This window comes from Spermophilus citellus (assembly GCF_964194105.1).
Source record: "Spermophilus citellus genome assembly, chromosome: 7".
Lineage (NCBI taxonomy): Eukaryota > Metazoa > Chordata > Mammalia > Rodentia > Sciuridae > Spermophilus > Spermophilus citellus.
Genome location: NC_138188.1, coordinates 70,485,841 through 70,507,709, shown reverse-complemented (window position 1 = coordinate 70,507,709; position 21,869 = coordinate 70,485,841). Strand labels below are relative to the sequence as shown.

Sequence of the window (21,869 nt, the reverse complement as noted above, 5' to 3'; positions counted from 1 at the left end):
TCAAGAAATGGTTAAAAAAAAAAGAAGAGAACTTATAGCCATATATAGTGAATAACAAATACCATAGAACCAAGTGTTTTATTCATTTTTTACTTTTAAAATATAATTTTACATTTACTTTTAAAATATCAGTGCAGAAGTACAGGGAATTATGTGACACCCTCAAGTTGGTTTTAGGATATTCTAAGTTTAAATATGTTAGAAGATCTCAAGTTCAAATTTCAACTATATAATTATTTTTAAAATGTCTAAAATAAAACAGGTAAGAAAGAGCTTATGCCATTAAAAAATGATATAATATTAGATTTTGACCACATAGAATGATAACCACTTGGAAAGGAGAAAATACAGTATCTGATGAAAAAATTTAGGATGACTAAATTAAATATTAGCCTACACTTAGGTATGTGCTAGACATTATGTTAAGTACCTATCTGTATTATTGTAATTAATTTTATTATAACTTTATGAGATAGGCAATTTAATGATGTTCTTTGAATGAAACATGGAACCTCAACTTTCAAGATAAATTTAAATGTTATATTACATATTTATACTATTACTCTATAAATGTATTTTAAATTTCTACAATAGTATTTTCTTTATATTATATAATTTCATCACCTCAATACAATCTATAGCTAAAAAGAATTGAGCAAGGTAAAAATCTAAACCATGAACTGTTATATTAGATGACCAATTATATTTATCTTTAATTAAAAGTCAAGGTATTTTTACTGTTAACATTCATTTCCCTACCTGTGCATTCATTCCACATGGATAAATAAAGATTTCAATTATTTTGTATAATTCAAAGATTCAAATTATGCTACATGGTACCAACATAATCTTTATTGTTAATGCAAAAATGTGAGAAAACATTTTCTGCAATTGACTTATCAAATAAACATATTAGTATTTTCAGTTCAGTTTCAGAAATTTGAGTACACTGTCACATTTCCCTGTAATTAAATCATTAAATTCCCTTTCCTCTTTAGAATTTAAGTAATTAGTAATAATCACAATACTATCTAATATGTATGAAAGAATTATCATGCATGCATTTCAGATTTAATCTTCACATAATGTCATGAGTTGAGATTATTTTCTAATCATGGTATAGATTTGAAAAAAAAAAACTTAAGATTTTAGATTCACTAGACAACATTCAGAGGTCACATTACCATCAAGTAGAAAGAAAAACTTTAACTTCAGTTTATTTATACTATTTGGGCATCCTATAATGCTGTGTTTCACCATTTTAAAAAAGCTACTTGTAGAGCCCAGAGCAAGTACAAAAAAAATTGGGAGGACTGGGAAGCTTATCAACAGCAGAAATGATGTAATAATTGCAAAACAGAAGGAATGGGCAAAAGGATAAAACATAAAAGAATAGGTCAGTATTATCATAGCATACCATAGCAGTTATTTTGGTGAGTCCTGTGTGGACTATATGTTACCAAAAATTTAATATATGTCTAGAGCTTATTGTTTCAATTTTTAAAACAACATGGAATACGTATTTTAAAAAATCTGGAAATTGTGTAGCTTTAGGAGTTAAATTGGAAAGGATTAACTCCTATTTCTCTGCCTCCCTCCCTGTTTTTCTTCCTTCTTTTTTTCCCCTCCCACTCTCTCCAGTTCTCTTCTTCTAAAACTTACATGAATACTTAAAGAGTATTTAAGCTAACTATATGCAAAATCAACCCTTCTAACATGATGTCACTTGCTGTGACTTCATATTTCAAATGGTCCAAATACATAATTAAATTAGATTATCATGTAGGTTAAAAGTATGCATGACTTCTAAATTATGTGGTTAATTTGTAATAAACTTTGAGGATTTGTATACTCATTTCTGTTTTGTTTGAAGCCACGAAATATACTTTGATATTAGAAATAGAATGTGAGGCATTTGATTATTTATTCTTGCTCTACAATGGCTTTCCTAAAGTTGGATTGCTAAGTGGCAGATAATGGCATAGTGTAAAATCTTTTCAATGTAACTTTATGATCAAAGTCATATTTAAACAAAAAATAACTTTGAAGATATAGAAATATTTGGTATAACTCATTTGAAAAGTAACTTAAGTGAGTCAGTGGAAAATGGGAAGAACTCTGAACAAGAAAACAGCAGATTTCACTTTAAAATTCATTAAACTATTGTTTTGTGATTTTGTGTCCGGAAGCTGGCCATGTTTCCCATGACAAACAGAAAAGTTCTTCAGTCTTAGAATTACAATATATGAGGTTATTGGTCTTTTGTAATTACTTCTGAGAATTGGGTATGAAGTGCCTTATTAAATAATTCAGTGAACAAGCATATCCTTTCAAAGAATCAGGATAATGTTTGCTTTTCACTTTTGTTCACAAAATGCCATCAAAAATTGTCTTAAGAAATAAGGAAGCAAGTCTTTCTTCATATACAGAATCATACCTAAAAGCATTATTCAATGACACAGAATTAAACATTGTTTAATTAAACATATTCTCTGAATATTATCTAAAATATTCAGAGAATGCCACTTAAAGAGATCTTCTAGGTTCCTCCATAGCAGGGAAAATGGTGATATACCAAACATTTTAACAGGAAAACTATTTTTCTTTTCTACCATAACTTCTTAGCCTCACTATGTGTATGTTTGTCTATTTATATGCCCTGTATATATGTATGTGTAATGTGTATATATATATATATATATATATACACACATATACATATGTATATATACACACACATAAACATTATACACACACATATGTATGTATCACACATCATGAGCATTTTATCAAGAACTTTATTTTAGACACAACATTTTTATATTAAATAAATACATACATAATTTAATTTGAGCAAATAAATTTGAGTTCAACTATATCTAAACTTCTGTGACATAGAGTAAATGTTGCTTTTTGTCAACTGGAACAAAGGAAACAACAATTCTTTTGAGTGCGATTATCATAGGGATTAAACAAATGTTTTCAGAAATAAGAGGAAATTGAAGTAAATGAAACTCATAGTTCAGCTAATTTGACAAGTATGGAAATGTTTCATGAAAATTAATTTTAAATGGCACTCTACTCACTACTAACTTTATCAGAACTATTGGATTTCATAATATTTTTCCAGTTGTCCAATCTTTGAATATTCAGAATATGTAATCAATATTTATAGATATTTTCTCAACCATCAGATCATGTTTTAAACTTTAATCATTTTTTGGATTAATTTTAAAATTCAAATAATATGAAGTTGTCTTTTCTTTAAATAATACAACTCCTTCCTAATTTATAGTAAGTAATCTACATATTTAACAGGAGAAATACATAGAAATTGTTTGTTTCCCACTTTTCTTTTTCCCCAGACTCTTCTCAAAGGCTTTCCCATTTAAACATGATTTCTGGGCTTACCTGTGATAAGTCATACAGTGCCCAAATATTTAGAACAACATAGGCACAGATCTAAAAGGCATTTCTCTTCATTGTTCCTATTTATGATTAGATAAAAACATTACCTGATAAATAGATAGAAAATACTTTGTTCTCAAGAAACTAAAAATATCTCCTTGATTTCTGTATCATCAAAAAATCTTATAGGGTTACAAGTGTGTATTAAAATAATGAAAAAATTAACCAATCTTTTATATCTTATGATATGACAGCACTAGGAATGTGGTGTGCATTATTCCATATATAAAATAGTAAAAGCATTTGTGGAGTTTTGTGTAATTTCACAATGCACAAATGGCCTGATTAAGATACATTCATTTGTGATTTTACTGCATACAAAATTGACTCCTAGACATGGCACTAATGTGTGGTAGAAATTAGAGAATGGTGTAGACTTCACTTTTCAGTAAGATTTAATGTATTTCTAGTTGTCATAGAGTTTACAATATTTTTCTTATTGTTTTTATAAAAATGGTCACAAGAAGAATGTCAAATTTTATTGCATTTTATAAAAATAAATTTCATGGGAGAGTTCTTTCTAGAAATTTAAGAACTTATGAAGGTCTCAGGGTCCACATTACTATGTTTCATAATGTCAGTGAGAGAAATTTGAGTCCATTATGACAAATAAAAGACCATTTTGCCCTAAAGTTTAAAGAAACAAAAGTACTTACCCTTAAAATAAACTACTATAAATATAAACCTAAAATGAACCCAAAGCCTGTCCTCTATAGTTTAAGCTACAGCAAACTAGCATAGAGCTCCAGAGAACTCATTTGACTTCTCTGCAGCAATATATGTGGATATCAAGGCATATATCTAAATGCCACTGTGTTCCACCTTTCCTGGCACACAGTGGGGGTATTTTCTCACCAATCACTTCAATGAAATTAAATTAACTTTTGGAATTCATGATAAAACTAAAAAGATCTCCTTCTCAGCTCTAGGTTATTTTCTATTCATTTTAGGAGATAATTTAATGTACCAATTATGCTTCCTCTTTGCCCTCCCTATCTTAGATACACAGATTCCCTTCCAAATTCCTTTTTGAACTGTGATTTAGTAACTACTGCTCAGCTAAAATAAGATTAACTTTTCTCTTTACCCATTCAGCTGCACTTTCCCATACCAAATGTTCATTTAGAATCATAATTAACAATTGTGATTCACAAAGAAATCACTTAGTTCTATGCCTTTTTAATGTTAATTGTATGACCTCACCTTTGAATTTCAGACCCAGAATATACTTGATGGACAGGTGAGGCAAGCTCAGCAGAAATTTTGCTCTAGAATCCTGTCTGATCCAAGCTTCTTTTTTTCTTTACCATGTGAATGTGTATTAATAGATTCAGTACTAATGTACATACAACCCCAAAGCTTTAGTATGCCCTGTCCCTCTGTCAAGAAGATAGTGAAGAGTGTTTAGCAAGGCTCTGTCTGGAAGGAGATTCTGCACACAGTGCTTTGTTAAACTTATTCATAGGTTTATCAGGAAAATATTACCAGGTTCTTTTGTTTCCTATTCCATATAAAACACTACTTCATAACTAATCAAAGGGTTTCATAATACAAGTATCCTCTGAAACTAACACAAAGAAAGTTGCTTTATTTTAATCCATTATATATTTGGTGTTAGGATTTTGAATAATTGGCCTATAAGCACTATTAGGAAAAAAAAAACTTTTTAAGGTCTTATTTTAATTTGATTTTTTTAAAATTTGTTAACTTGAAATTTTAAAGTCATGCTTTCTGCTTACAAAATATATACACAATCATTTAGAATAATTATAAATGCAGAAAAATAAAAAGAAGTCAACTCATTCATAATTCTACCTACCCAATTATATAATTATCCCCTAACATACACATTATAGTAATGATAGGTTGAACAAGCAGGGCTTTGTGTAATATGTCTATATCCAAAGCAATGACACTTTGTTTAACACTGCACCCTCTAAAAATATTCAAACAGGAACATATTTTTTCTCTTAAATCCTAGAAGACAACTTGGACCTTCCCATTATTTTTATGATTATTGGCAATAAAAGCCCTATAATCAATTTGAGTTACCAGTCTTAAGTAATTAGAATGTCTCAAATCTGTACCCTTCATTTAAAATTTCATCATTTTAAAATTCCCTCTAGTGTTGGAGGGACAGGAATATAGTTAGTATATGGGGTGGGAAATATTAAAAGCTTCATTGGGTATGATTTTTTTCTGACTGTACTGTTCCTGTCCTAAGAGAGCTACAGGCTCTCTGGGGCTCACAGATAAAAATATCTGTGAGCCCCAGAGAGCTTTTGGGGCTTGTGGATACATTGTGAATTAATTGAAGCAGCCTCTATTGTAGTTTCCTTGATGGGAACAAATGCAATTCTAATGTGCCCTGTGGCTGACTTATGCATCAACAATCCAAGTGGCAAGAATGAAAGTAGATGACACTGGTTCTGTCATGTGGCTCCATCTGACCTACTAGAAATACATGGATATTTTTCTATTGCCAACTCAGAGACAGAGGCCAACCCAACACTGATACTTTTTTATGCTCATTTATTAGCACCTTAGCAAGCTAATCTCTTACCTTTAGATTTTTCAAGTAGATGTATCCATCAGTCTACCCTGTATTCCACACTGCAGGAAATAGGTGTTAAGCCCATCATGTGTTCCACTGAAGCCCCTATCCCCAGTGGTGCAGTGGAAGCTTCTATACATCTCTCCATAAAACCTCTGCCCTTCAATTCCAAGACCTTTTATATCCCAGCTATGAGTGAGGGACTTAGCAATATTTCTATCTATTTTTAGTTATTTTATTTGAAATATTGATGTTTGGTAGCAGATTTTGACATGCCACTCTGTACCTTAGAGTATCAGTTAAAAAATTCTAATTTATCATCTTGATTACCTATATACTGATTTTCTGTAGCAAAATACACGCACACACGAATGCACCACCACCACCACCAGCACCACATCACTACCACCAAAACATACACAGGCCTTAAAAACTCAGGATTTGAGATAAGCCTTCCTGGGTAGAAGTCCTGAGAGTTTCCTTTAACTACATCTCTGTCTTTTGAGTCAATTAGTCATCACTTTTCTACTTTAGTTACCTCATCTGAAAATTGAAGATAATAATAGCCCCCACTTCGACATTATGACTATTGTGAATGTTAATGTGATAACATATAAAACATGTTTAGAAAAATATCTATCCCATATCATAATAGTGTTTCTGTCAGAGGCAATAATAATAAAGTCATTATTTATTGTAAATGTTCTCTTTATAACTTATTTGATTTATGATGATTTTTACTTTATTACTTTTAATAGCTGTGTGGTATTTAGCAGGACAAATGTAGCATAATTTTTAATATTTGGTCACATCATTAATCATGATTGTTTATCATTTCTTTCCCCTTCCCAGAATAGAATACATTTAATATGAGAGTGCTGGATTAAAATATGATTATTTTAAGGCATTTAATATATTAGAAAAATTATGCAATAGGAAATAATAATTTCATTTTGTATTTTATTTTCAAGAATATTTAAAAATTCTGGCCACTTATATATAATCAGACACTATCAGATTTAAGTGAAAGGACATCCTTGAACTACAATTAAAAATAGGTACAGAATGTTCTCTTCTTTCCTAATACAATGTGCCAAGAGATTTCTGGAAACATTTCTGGACCAGAGAATTAGCAAAGCTCATTTAAGATTGAATGAGGAGAAATCTAATTTATCTTCAGAACCAGAGACTTCCAGTGATATGACTACATTGACCATTCTTCTTAAATAGAAAAAGGAAGTGAGGTAAGAATGAGCAGCCATAGCTCTCTATTGTGGTGCTTCATTATCAGATAGTAAGATTGAGCTGCTTTAATTATGTAAATGCATCTAGAGGATGAGTGTTAATAAACTTCTATTTAAATAAAATAAATCAAAATTCTGCTTCTCCTTAGCCTATTATATTTTAATTAAATTCTTGAGCACAGTTAGTAACTGTGAAGTTATACAGTTGACAAAATCAATCACTACAGAGTATAAATCAACTAGATACTTGTGTAACATGAAGCAAAAGGTAATTAGTCAGTTTGGATAATAGATTACAAGTTTCACATTTGTCATGAGAAGAGGATGCTGTGGTTTTCCTTTACAGACAGGTGCTATTATGAAGAGCACGCTAATTTTATCAAGGTCCCACAAACTCACCAAGGCCCAGCTTAAGGTAACCTCTGTTTTAAGGACTAAGAATATAAATCACTTCATTTAGAATATTCTATTTTGGAAAAAGTCATCTTCCTGTGACAATCTATGACCTTTTGTGCCTCTCTCTCTCTCTCTCTCTCTCTCTCTCACACACACACACACACACACACACACACACACACACACTCCATACTCTCAAAAGCACATGACTCCAACAAAGCAAACAAACAAACAAAAAGTATTCACCCTAAAACAAAAGAACTACCATTGGACCAACCTTATAAAGTAGAGGTAATTTTCCTAATTTCAGGAGTGCAATCTGATTTGTTATATTTTTCACTTTTTTAATCATTTTTAAATCATCTGCTGTTCCATAACTCACATCAATGACTTCAGCCTGAAAGAGAGAAAAAAAAGAAAAAGTTTGGGCTATGGAGTAATAATTACAGACAAATTGATGTTTAATATGGTAAAATTATGTGCAGTAATTGAAAGAATCAAAAAGAACTCATTCTGTCTCTTACCTGATCCTAATTATGAAATATACAACTTTTCTATTTCTGTCATGCTATTAACAATTATTCTGGTCACTTGAGGAAAGAATGTTAGTCATTTTTGTTTTGCTCTTTCTCTCCTAAAGAAATTAAGAACTTAATATATTCTTCTAAGAGACCATAAAGTTTGGTTTGTTTTACATTCATGTTTCTGGAATTTGAGTAATTTTACAAAATATTGAAGATTATTTTTTTTAGGTTCAACAAGGATTATATTATTCTCAGAGTTGAAGAAATTCAACTGTGATACTTCATTTTATCCAGATGAAGTGCAAAAACTTCAATTGCACAATCATTGTGCATAGTTGCTCAGATTGTCCACATGATGATCGGCTATGAATGATACAGTTGTGCAGAATACAAGCTATACTAGCACATGGACTTGTCTATTATTCCAATACTTTAGAATATTGTCCCAAATTACCATTTCAGTTATAATTCCTACTATCCCATACCTATAGATATATTCTATTCTATGTCAATATCACTCATTATTATATTTCTGTAATGTAAAAAGATTCACAACCTTCTCAAGATCTAATAGCAGTCCCCTGGTGTATTAGCCCTTTTCTACTCCTTGAAAAATACCAACCTATAGGGTCCATCACACAGATATTTCCATTAGCCAAAATGACTTCTTTCAACTATACTTTCTGTTATTAAAATAATACTTGTTACGCATTCCAGCAATCATAATACATTGTTTCAAATTACAGCACATGTCTAGAGACATGTTGATGAAAGGAGTTACTGGTGATAAATAGTAAACGAAATGGAGAGGGATACTTGAGACCTCTAACTTTCCACCATTCTCAGCTAAAGCTAATGCACTTCAACCAGTTTTATCCAAAGGGCTTCCACAGAAGTTTCATATCAAAAATGATTTCTGCTTCCAGAACAACATGTGAATACCACTGAGATAGGTAAATCTATGGTAGACAACATTTCTGGCATGACATATTTATTTTGCCATCACATTCATTTTTGTATGCAAAAACAATACTAATTACAACAAAGCCTGTTTCAAATGATAACTACTTGTGAATTATCTTTCTCTGTTACCTACTTATTTATAACCTTTCTCCACTTTAAATCCAAGAGCAATCTGTAATCTCTTTCTGTGATTCTTAAGACCTTAACTGGACTGGTCCCTTTGTGTGTGTGTGTGTGTGTATGTGTGTGTATATATGTATGTGTGTGTATATATATATATATATATATATATATATATATATATATATATATATATATATCTCCATCTGCCAGTTTCAGTTCCAGCACAGGGAGATTCCTTGATGAAGGACCCATTACATACTCCTCATCTAGGTGTCTGGCATACACTGTTGGCTCATTGGACTTGAACTGAAATGATCATATCTTATGCAAGATCTCTGAAAAGTTAAGCTGTACTTTCAAGTGGATTTGCCCCCCCAAAAAAACCTAATTGTTAAAAATGCTTCTGTCAGTAAGGTTTTTCATTATAATTTTCTTCCTATTAAAATGTGATTAAATCATTGCCTTTAATATAATTCTTGAGTTTGCTGATGTTATTACCATATAAATAACTGTTGATCTATGATTTTAAAAGCCTGATTAAATAAATGATCACATAATATTAATGATTGCATTGCAAAAATGAGAGAATTCATATTTTTCATTTCAAATTTCTAAGCTTCATACTAATTATTTGTGATTTAGTGACAGCATCTTAAAACAGGGCCATTACTCAGCTGGTTATGTTAATGAACATATTTTTCATATTTAGTAGAGTTTGAGGAAAAATCTTACTGCTTTGAGGGGATATAGTCTACACTGTGACTTTTTGCTGTATCCACCAGATATAACACTCACAAAACTACCAAAACTACAAAAAAATATTTATGGCATTAGAAAATACCAATGGCTTGAATCCACAATGATAATTTCCGTGAAGGAGGTCTTCAATTCATCTTCCATAAATAACATGAGTTAACATATTAAACTATTTTAGCATGTGAGACATTTTTTCACAAAAGTATTTCTCAATACAGATTTCATTATATCAATCTATTTTGTCTTACCCATTTGGAGCTACTACTAAAAATCAATAATTAGAAAAGTCTCAATATCTCAATGTTCTCAGTGTTTGACAGGCAATAAAAAAAATGTATCTTTCCTATTTACCTTCAAGCAAACTGAAAATCACAGCTGCAAGAATACACATTGAATTTTTCTGAAGCACAAATCAATATTCAATGATATGATAAAATGACAACCCATTTATTTCTGCATATTCTATTTGCTACAGAAAACCTATTCTTATTGTACTTGTTCTGTCATACCAGAAAATCATCCAGTCAACTAGTTAGAGTACTATTTTTAACTTATGTCCAAATGCCAGGGATTGAGTCATACCCTCATGGTCTCTATGAGAACCTAAGTACTTGGGTATTTATTGAGATATTTAACTTCTGTGCACCATAGTTTTTCCAATGAGAATTTCTGAGAGGTAGAGTGAAATGGAACTTAGTCTCTTCTTTATTTAATTTTTTTTCAACCAGAGACAAATATTAAAAATTCTTTGTGTTACTTTTTCATTAAAATTCTATACATTAACTTTTGAATTAGGAACAAATAACTGGAAAAAATAGCAACAAATAAAAAGAGAATAATATTTGATCCCATGTAAAAAAGAAATCAAGATATTGGGATAATACCAAAGGGTAATAGGCTACGTTTAAACAGCTAAGCAGAAAACTGGCACACTTTAAAAATTCAGGTCAAAATACAATTACCTTCTGTGTATGGTAAAATATGCAATTAGAAGAAATCATCAACCATACAATTAGCAAAGACTAAAAACCAAAACATTAAAAGCTGACATTCCATTTATCAGTGGCTCCATGGTTTTTAATTTAAGTGACATAAATCACAAAAATAGTTAAATAGAAACCATAGAAATTTGACTTCCTTCATCTTACTCCTCTGAAACCAATTCAGAGGGGTTATCTTTTGTTTGATAAGAGTGCCATGAAATGCTCAAATAAGCAAATAATTTACACAAAGACATTGTTTATCAATGACTTGTTTACAGGGCTCTGATCTTATGATGAGGAAATGTAATAGATCAAGCTTCGGAATTGTTGGAAACATACTGCGCCTAGGAATAAGAACACATTTAATAAGTTTCTCCCATATGCTGGAATTGTGCATATAATATGCCATTTTCTCAGATAACACTGTCACCATTTCAGAGATAAGGAAGGTGAGCCTCAGAGAGATGAAATAATCTGTCCAAGTTCTGTGACTTTAATTCAAGAGTGGAACAGATTTTCTTCAGAGACCTTCCAGGAGGCTATTTTACCAAGGACAATGAACACTTGGCAGTCACTGAAGAAGAAATCTCCAACAGCACTGTTGAGTTAAACATACCAAGTCCACCTCAAGAGCAAGCATTCTTGTTAAAATCACATATTCTTTATTTCACCCAACGACTATCAAACCAGAATCTCCAAGAATTAGATTGTCTTCCTGTGCTTAGACTGCATTACAAAATACCACAAAGTGGGTAGCTTAAACAACAGAAGTTTATCAGTTCATAGTTCTTAAGGCTGAGAACTCAAAAGATCAAGAGTCTGGCCAATTCCGTTTCTGGTGAGGGCTCTCTTCCTGGACAACCCCCTCATCCCCACCCACACCCACATGGGGGTGGGGGAATTGGGGGGAGAAAGAGAGAAGAAAATAGTTCTTGCTCTTGACTAAGCCCTCTGGTCTTTTTTTGGTGGGGGGGATAACCGAGGAATTGAACTCAGGGTCACTCAACCACTGAGCCATATTCCCAGCCTTATTTTGGATTTTATTTAGAGACAGGGTCTCATACAGTTGCCTAGCCTTTCACTTTTGCTGAGGCTGGCTTTGAACTTGAGATACTCCTGCCTCTGTCTCCTGAGGGGCTAGGATTACAAGCATGTGCTACCCACACCCCACTCGTGTCTCATTATAGGGACACTAATCCAATCAGATAAGGGTACCACCCTTATGACATCCTTTATCCTCAACTACTATCTTGTAGGTCCCACCTCCAAATACAGTCATATAGGGGATTTGGATACAAAGTATGTATTTTTGATGGGGATGGGGCACAATTCAATTCTTACAGGAGCCCTAAAGTATAGATTTTTTATATCATAAAATTCTTATTCTCTATAGTATGATTTATATATTGGTAAAAACAATGTTATTTAGAAATTGATAAAAAATAGCTTCAGACATTGTTTTTGTTTGCAGAAGAAACTTTAGATTTTGTTATTGAAAGATTGTCTCCTTTAAATCAGGGGAAAATATTATGATAAAGTAATTCAAATGAAAAATAAAAGTACCTATCATTAGTGATAAAGGAAAAATGGGAATATTAAATTTGTGCCTTTGTAGAAACATAAATAAGGCATAAGAATTCAAAGATACTTTGTGTCAAATTTTCTTAACTTACGTGATACAGTAGAAATAAAAGCATACATTCCTATCTTACATTTATTTCTGCACCATTGATAATCCTGTTATCTTCTAATATGAAATTTCCCACTAATGAAACTTTTGATCTTTAATTAGAATTTCAATTTACAAAACAAATTTTTTTCAGATGGTAAATAAAATTTTAGAGGAAATATTGCCAAGAAATAAATTGTCTACCTTATTAACTAAGAAACATAAATAAGAATTTTTAAAATTGAGTGGTCTCAACTGTTAAAAACAGCTCACATACGCATATGAAAAATAAATAAGAATTGCTAATTCCTTCATTAGATAATTTGCTTTTTTTGTTAAGGTTTATTTTCTAAATGTCAATAACAATACTTCTACAGAGAAAGAAACATTAAATCTAGCTCAAAAATGCTATTATCATAAAATTACTCTTATATCATAAAGTTATATATAGTGGCTCCACATTGTTCATGTCTGATTGCTAAATTTTTGTTGAAAATGAGTTAGCTATAGATTGTAAAGAAATTTTAAAAAATGATGGTGGACTTTTTTACTTACCAAAAAAAGCATATGTTGCTATGGAATAGATATGTGCTTATATATTCCAGAGCAACATATGATTTTTTCACAAACTGGTCACAGTCATTTTTTGTCTTTTGCACCTAAGTTCTTATCACATAGTGGACACACAATAAAATGAGTGAGTGAATGAATGAACGGATATAGGTACACACACACACACACACACACACATCCAAACACAGCCGTTGATGCTGAAAAATAGGGTTATAAATCACATATAGAGATTTTTGTTTGGAGCCTAAAAAGGGGGGAGACTTGTTAAAGTTAACTAGGGGAAGCTGATGAAAAGAAATAAATAATTAATGAACCAATACATGATCTTGTCCTCAGTGACTGAGAGTTGAAGTCCCACCACTACCAAAAATAAATATTTTAATGAGTGCATTCTATATATTCAGCACTATTCCAAGTATTATTTATTCATTTTATCCTTTAATCACAATAAAAGTTCAAAGAGATAGGTTACGAGCCTCATCCTCATTTTAAATACAAGGAAACTAAAGAAAAGAGACATAAGGTAACATATTTACAGTGACACCTCTACTAAATACTAGAAAATTCAAAGATAGACAGTCTATAGTCTAGACTCCACATATGATATGCACCTACATTATCATCAATTCTACCTTTGCCAGAAAGCAAGCAGGTATGGTAGGTATGAAGATGAAAGGTAAATGGAAAAGGCAGTGGCTCTTTTGATGATAACACAGATGTTAAGAGACTGATTCTACAAAAAAAAAAAAAAAAAAAAAAATTCTAGCAATCTAACCTTGGGTTAGTAAATGAACTTTTCTGGATCTCTGAGTTCTCTTTAGTGCAATGATGACACCAATACACAGCAGTGTATTAGCTCAGTGAGTTCCAATGTTAATAGTAAGAAAAGTTGATTATTTACATGGCCTCTAATGCCCTGCACACTCTAATGCTCTCCACACTGCTCTGCGACCTCCTCTCTTCTATAGTGCTGGCTTCAGGGACTTGTGACCTAGGCAGTTGCACAGGGGCCTGTTCTCACAAGGGAACCCTGCCTAACTTAATGTTCTCCTGTCACTGCCTTGACATTGTTAAGAATTTTTGAACAAGAGATCCTGAATGTTCATTTTGCACTGGGTCCAATCCTGCCAGTTCAACCCCAGAAGCTGGTTGTGCCAGGCACACTGTCTGCTGGAATATGGACTTTAGCTGTTATCACTGGTTAGAAATACACCACTTTCCCCCAGATCCATTTGACTCATCCCTCTGCCATATATGCACATCTTCCCTCCAATTTCAGCGGTCCAGTTTTGCCAACTATGAACATCCTACTCAAGACTACAGCCATGCCACCCATGAAAATATTTTCTGTCCCCCTCACTCTGCTCTTATTTGCTAAATTATGTTTCAACTTTTAACTATAACTAACTGTACATACAATGTATTAATATAATTTTCTTCTTTGTTATGGTGATTATCTGTCTCTACAATGTTTACATTCCACTAGGGTGGGATCATTGTAACTGGACAGACTCAAGCAAAATTCTACAACAGTGTGAAGTCAATAATAAATGAATATTTGCTAAGTGATTAGGGGGCTTTAAACGATTCTAAAACAGAGACATAGTGTCTCCAAAGGAAATCTAATATCTAATACATAAAATGACCAAAGCAAAGTAGAACTGCTTGAAGAGTTGCCAGCTCAAGAATTCAACCCCCAAAGCTCAGAACACCCAATGCTTTTCATGCTCTGTGTCTCTTGAGATAATGAGAGTTTAGGCAAAAGTGAAACAAAACAAAACAAAAACCTTTATATTGTTTCCAAATAGAAACTGAAAATTTTAAACTCTTAGGAAAGTTATAATTTTTTCCTTGCTTTCTCATAATATCAGCAGCAAAAATTTTAATGACATTACCAAATGGACTGGCTGTTTGCTTCAGGGACACAAGAGTTTGCAAAGTTGCATTCCTATCTACACATGAATGGCAAGACAACCCTAAGCAGAAGCAATTTACAAGTAAGTAAAAGAAAGGCAGAGTTGTGTTTCCTATTGTCAGCTAAACAAAACAAATGAAACAGTTATTTAAAGTAACTAAGTCAGAGAATTGTCCCTAGGGCAATCGCATCATGAATGACTTGGAATCCACAGTAGAGAACACTTCAATGCTCTTTCTCTCCCACCTTGAGGTAGCAAAATTTATTCATGCTTATGAAATTATTAATGCTTTGAAATTATTCAGACTTGACATTTTCAACCAAATCAATCACTCTGAGCCCTCATAGTTATTATCTAAGAGAGATTCAGAATGTACAGAATGTTAGAAAAGCTTGCTTTGACTAAAATAGCATTTTTCAACTCAAATTCAGAAACGATAAACCCAAGCATACTGATGACAGAATACAATATTAGCACAAGTACTCTTCATCTAAAAACAAATTTTTACTTTAGGATTTATTATTACCTAATATAATCTACCTTTTGAATTCTTTTCAGATTAAAGTGTTTATGTTAAACAAAAACTTGGAAAATCAAAACGATTATCCATGTTTAACACTTTTCTTTCTAAAAAGCATTAATATGTCAATATTTATAAAGAGTTAAAAGTTCAGAGCTTGTTAGAGTTTTATAAGTACTTCTGGTTGTCAAGTTCCCTCAAGGGTTTTCCATCATGGACATTATCATAAGGACCTCAATGCACCAAGCATGGAGACCAATGTGCTTTCCTTCCTCTCACTAATCAACCATCGCATTTTCAAATTCCTTTTCAAAATAGTTTCCCAAAACAATTAGGCGTTGGCATAAACTGCAGAAATGTTTAAAATATTTCATTACTAGTGTAGCACAAGTACTAAGAAGTTAACATGGATTTGCAACCAATCAGAGACACTAAATAGAGGATTAGATTTGTATATCTCAACTGAACTCAGCATTTGAGACTAAATTATTTGCCTGTCATTTTTGGAAAGGATAATAAGGTGGCTTCAGATAAAGAGATGACTTCTCAATTTTGTCAACTTTTCTTTCCTGTGATATATATAATAACTGAAAAAAATATGGATATACTAAATATAATGTTTAATGAAACAATGACTACATTTTAATAGCAGAAATAACAACCACTCCATTCACAATATCCTCAAAAAAAAAAAAAAATACTTGGGAATCAACCTAACAAAAGAGGTGAAAGATTTATACAATGAAAACTACAGAACCCTAAAGAGAGAAGTAGAAGAAGATCTTAGAAGATGGAAAAATATACCCTGTTCATGGACAGGCAGAACTAACATTATCAAAATGGCGATATTACCAAAAGTTCTCTATAGGTTTAATGCAATGCCAATCAAAATCGACTTCAAGACTAAGTTAATCAAAAGGGATAAGGAAGGACATTATATACTGTTAAAAGGAACCATTCACCAACAAGACATAACAATTATCAATATTTATGCACCAAATAATGGTGCTGCGACATTCATAAAACAAATTCTCCTCAAGTTCAAGAATCAAATAGACCACAACACAATAATTATGGGTGACTTCAACACACCTCTCTCACCATTGGACAGATCCTCCAAACAAAAGTTGTGAACAACCAATAAAAAAAAAAAGAAAAAGGAAAAAAAAAGGTAAACTATAGTTTCCAATTGCCTTAGCATAGATTGTTTAATAAATTTTAAAAATGTCTTTAATTTTATAACCTGACATATATATCTAAAAGCTGAAAAGTAGCCTAAAATATTCATAATATAGAAATTTAACCTAATTGAAATGAAATTTCACTTTTATATTCTAAGTATAGAGTCTCCAAAGTTAGTAGGAAAAAATAGTATAAGTTTAGAATAAGAATGCATGCTGGATTAAGAAATATAAAGGAAGAAAATATTTTTCTTCCTGATTTTGATAAAGAGTTCCAGAATTCTCCAGAATTTGATGAAGTATTCCTTAGAGACTGGTTATCATTTATATTATTTGGCCAACATTTTAAAAATAACACAGTCAACTGGAATATCTCCGCTTTTGGCCATTTCCATTGATCAAACAGAATCTCATTTTAAAAAATTATATATATATATATATATATATATATATATATATATATATATATATATATAATTATAATATAATATTATATATATATATAATATATATATTAAAGGAATTATGGAAAACATGTAGAGATGTAGGAAAACCAATCAAAAACAGGAGGAAACTGAATTATGGAAGCCCAAGGAGGAGAGTATTAAAGAGAATTATGTCATTTTTCAGACTACATTTTAGTTTCTGAAGATATGGTGGGAAATGAGTTACAAAAGGTACCTTTCACACTTCTAATATTCTGCAAGATTGACAAAAAAGTAAACAAAGACATTAACAGTTGAGAAAACTTTCAATTATGGTATGCCTTAAAAACAATAATGTATGGGTAATGAGGAATTCTTTAATAAGGATGTCAGATATTGCCTAGTTCATATCCAATTGAAGAGAAACCATGAATTGGCCTGGGAAAGGTATTTTTAGGCAGCTGTAAGTTTTTGAGAGAGTAAAGAACTCTTATCAATTGAAACTAAGACATCAGACATGTTAAACAGTAAACCATGACTATTGGATTTTGAAATAGAAGTTATTGATTTTCTTTTAAGTATGGGGATTAGATAAGGATAGAATTTTAGAAAATGCATCAATGAAGAAAAGAATAAATGTTAGATGGTAAATCTGAGCTGATATAAAGCTGAGAGTGGGGATTGGTTTTTTGTCAGCTTTTAACCAAAAAGGAGATTTAAGAATGTTTATAGACCAAAAAGATTTGATTCCATTTGTTTGACAAATCCTAGTAATGATGGAAGTACAGAGAAACTGTATCTAGAGTCTTTCTTAAAAATAAGTAAGTAAATAAATAAATAAATATAAAATAAATTAGTGCAAAAGAAGTCCTACTCCATTTATATTTCCATGAATATCAATAATAATCGATCATAAGAATTTCTGCAACTTTGTTATTTTCCCTATGCTCAGACATGTTTGCTGCACTTTCTCTGGCAAACTAAGACTAAGACTCCTACAAAACACAAAATAACTGCATGATTACTTCAGAGATAAGCATCTGAGAATGAAGTTGTAAAAAACTCAATCTAATCTCCAGGGTGATGTAGGGAGCAAGCCATTAACAAAGACATAACTGAAGATATGGTGGGAAATGAGTTAATGTCAATGTCTGCACTGAAAGTCCAAATAGAGTTGGAGGGTCAGTCCCAGTTGTTTAAAGAGCAGCATAAAAAGATCAATAGATACTGTTTTGTCAAAAAGTCCAGGATCCAGAAGTATCCCAAGAAAGTTTACATCTCACAGAAAAATTGAGGGAATTCTCAAAATGAACTTACATTTTCACCTTCCACTAGCTCTATTATAACCGTCAATTTTATCTGCTCACATCAGACCTTTACATCTAAAGGAAATTATCCACTCCTTTGAATTGTATGATTGACTTTTGAGGATATCTTTGACTCTAGATGGCAAAGGTAGAGGACTGATTGCAAGTGGAGTCTGAGTGCACTCTCACTTTCAACCCAGTGGCATTGTTTTTGGGTCTGTCCACCCATCCCAATATCGTGACCATACTATATTGACAATCTAGCCCATTAGCTTTTGCTGAGTGTTAGGAAGCTGTATGCTAATAAAATGGTTCTCTGGGATCAAAAAAAGAAATCATTATATATAACAGTGGAAAGTTTCTGTGGTTTAAAGATTCTCAATAAAGTGGATTTCAAGATGCCAATAGGACATCAGTTCATGAGGAATTGGGGGCAGGAATGAGCAGAATTAAGAAATATGCACAATATCAACTCTCAAGCAGCAAGAAAGAGTTAGCTTGACTGGCTGTAGTATACCACTGGGATACTTCTCCATAGTCTTCTAAAGTCGTAGGACATGTACAATTTAAGTTTTGCTAGGTGGCTGAAAACAAAAATCAGGTAGTGTTATGGGTCAGGCTATATGGGCAATGACCAAACAGACTACGTTTTACCCTGAGACTCCCTGTCATGTAAGAAATGCTTCTCCCATGGGAAAGCCCTGCCTCTGTACCCATTACTAATTGCCTAGCATAGCATACTTGGCAACACAAAATAACAATTCTTATACAATGTAAAATTGTTCTCTTTGGTTCCCATTTTTCTTTGGCAATGTAGCCTGTCAGAGAACGATTGTCTAGACCTTAATAACCATTCTCTTATATTCAACTAGAGTCATTTTGATCACTTCCCTTCTGCTTGCTTGCTGCTATGCCAACCTGGAAAGTCCCATGGGAAATATGAATGTACCCATTGCATTGTTTCACTAACTGATTGATTCAGCTTCTGTACCCCTGCTTGCTTGCAGCTACTTTAAATACCCTGAAATGATGAAGCTCAAGGCTGTCTTCTACTGAGACAACATGGTCCTATAGGAAGCAGTCCCGGCTGGTTGGAATAAAGACTCTTCAATTTGGACAAAATTGGGACTTGGTGTGTTTTTTGAGCGACCTGCCCCACAACGGTATGCATTTGAGATAGAAGTGAAAGCCTGGGCATTGATAAAATGGGAAATTTCTCAAAAGGCAAAGGGTGTGTGATTACAAGAGGAAGATAAGAGCAAGAGGAGTTTCACAGGCAATGGCAGCTATTGGGAAGTTTATCAAAGGTGTGTGTATATGTGCATGTGTGTTTGTGTGTCATAAAAAGGATTAAACCTTATACAAATAGTCTGACATGTTAAAATGGGGGAAAAATCAATACTTAACCATTGGTGTCCGTGTGCTAGACATTTTACTAAGATTTTTTTTCAATTGTTTTCAGTCTAACTTCAGAATATTTTTATTTGATAGATATTTTCAACCACTTTATATATGGAAAAACTGAAGCTTAGTGTATTTATATAACTTGCGAGAATTCATAACAACATAAATCATTACAACATTTTTTTGTTTTGTTTTTGGTATTCTGTATTGAACTCAAGGACACTCAATCACTGAGCTACGTTCCCAGCCCTGTTTTGTACTTTATTCAGAGACAGGGTCTCACTGACTTGCTTAGCACCTCACTTTTGCTTGAGACTGGCTTTGAACTCGCTCAAGGTCCTCCTGCTTCAGTCTCCCAAACTGCTGAGATTACGGGTGTGTGCTACCATGTTCAGCTAAATTCATGAAATTTTATAATTGCTTTCTTAATCCTTTTCTCCTAGGAGATTTTGCTAGTTGAGTGTGGTAAAGCCAAAAACTTTCTTATTTATCACTGTGTCCTCTGTGATTGGCATACAAGTCACTTAATATATATTTCCTAAATGTTGCACATGAAACCCAGCTGGCTACATTCCATATTAGTTAACATTCCAACACCAAACTAAAATATAAAGAATAATAAATTAATAATCAATCATAGGGTGTTTTATTTAATAAATGATACTCAACTTATTAAGGGTGTTGGAGGAGTTGAAAACTTATTCAAGAAAATCAAAGGTCATGAAACTAATATGACAAATTTTTTCTTCTAAAATAAATTGAATTAGTGTTTTGGAAATAGTATAGGGACCATCTTTTCCACATAACTCTATAGTTCTGAAAAGACTGAATTTGTGGAACTTACTAAAATGAAGTAAATCTTATTTATAAACTATTTTATTTAAGTATTTACATTTTACAGATATTAGGATATAAATTAAATTTGCTAAAAGAAAAATCAATGTTTTGCTAAGAAAACTACGATATTACTTAACTCTGTGCTATGCTTTAAATCAAATCTGACACTTTGAAAGCATTAGAATTTTCTGACAAATAGTGATTATGGTGGTTTAGAATCTTTAGAAATAACTGGTTTAAATAAAAGTCTATGTTCAAATGTTTTCTCACTAAAAATGCCACATTTATTCTAATAGAGAATTATCTATTACACTTTACCCACTTATTTAAATTCAACTACTCTGTTTTAAGATTTTTATTCCATAAAATAGGCTATTTTCCCACATAGAAAATGTAACTTCTCTTCACAAGATTTAAGATTTAACTATGGAAAATATGTTTTGTTATATTTCTCCTCCTCCTCCTCCTCCTCCTCCTCTTCCTCCTCCTCCTCCTCCTCCTCCTCCTCCTCCTCCTCCTCCTCCTCCTCTTCCTCCTCCTCCTTCTCCTCCTCCTCCTCTTCCTCCTCCTCTTCCTCCCCCTCTTCCTCCTCCTCTTGCTCCTCCTCTTTTTCCTCCTCCTCCTCCATAATGCTTCTGATTAAATTTTAAATATAGGGGGAAATCTACTTTAAACACACTGAAACTAATCAAATAAGAAGGTAGCAATATGGAATTATTCTTCTTAAGTCAACTGGTTTGTGAACAGAACTGATGAGAGCACAGACAGAAGGTCATATTGAATCCAGGAATGTAGGCACAGCTCAAAAAAATTGGTAGCATATATGTTCACAGTCATTTATTTCACATTTGTGTATCACTGTCAGAGGGTGGATAGCACTAGAGAAGAGAGACGAATACAATACTAAATTATTTTCAACATTGAAAAACTGTTCCAAGCTCATATTTCTGTCAGTGAGATTGTACCTCTTCAAAGCCCAAAATGCAAATAATATAATTCTGTTCTACTCCCCTAGCTTTCTAATAT

At 32.3% G+C, this 21,869-nt stretch overlaps 1 protein-coding gene across 1 annotated transcript in view; it reads right to left on the bottom strand.

The window, feature by feature from the left end:
- The window catches only part of NAALADL2 (N-acetylated alpha-linked acidic dipeptidase like 2), a 961,526-nt gene that overhangs the window by 504,914 nt on the left and 434,743 nt on the right, over positions 1–21,869 (bottom strand). The window contains exon 4 of the mRNA XM_081302331.1: positions 7,940–8,059. Coding sequence (XP_081158457.1) covers positions 7,940–8,059 — 120 coding nt within the window. The remainder of the gene's footprint in view (positions 1–7,939; positions 8,060–21,869) is intronic.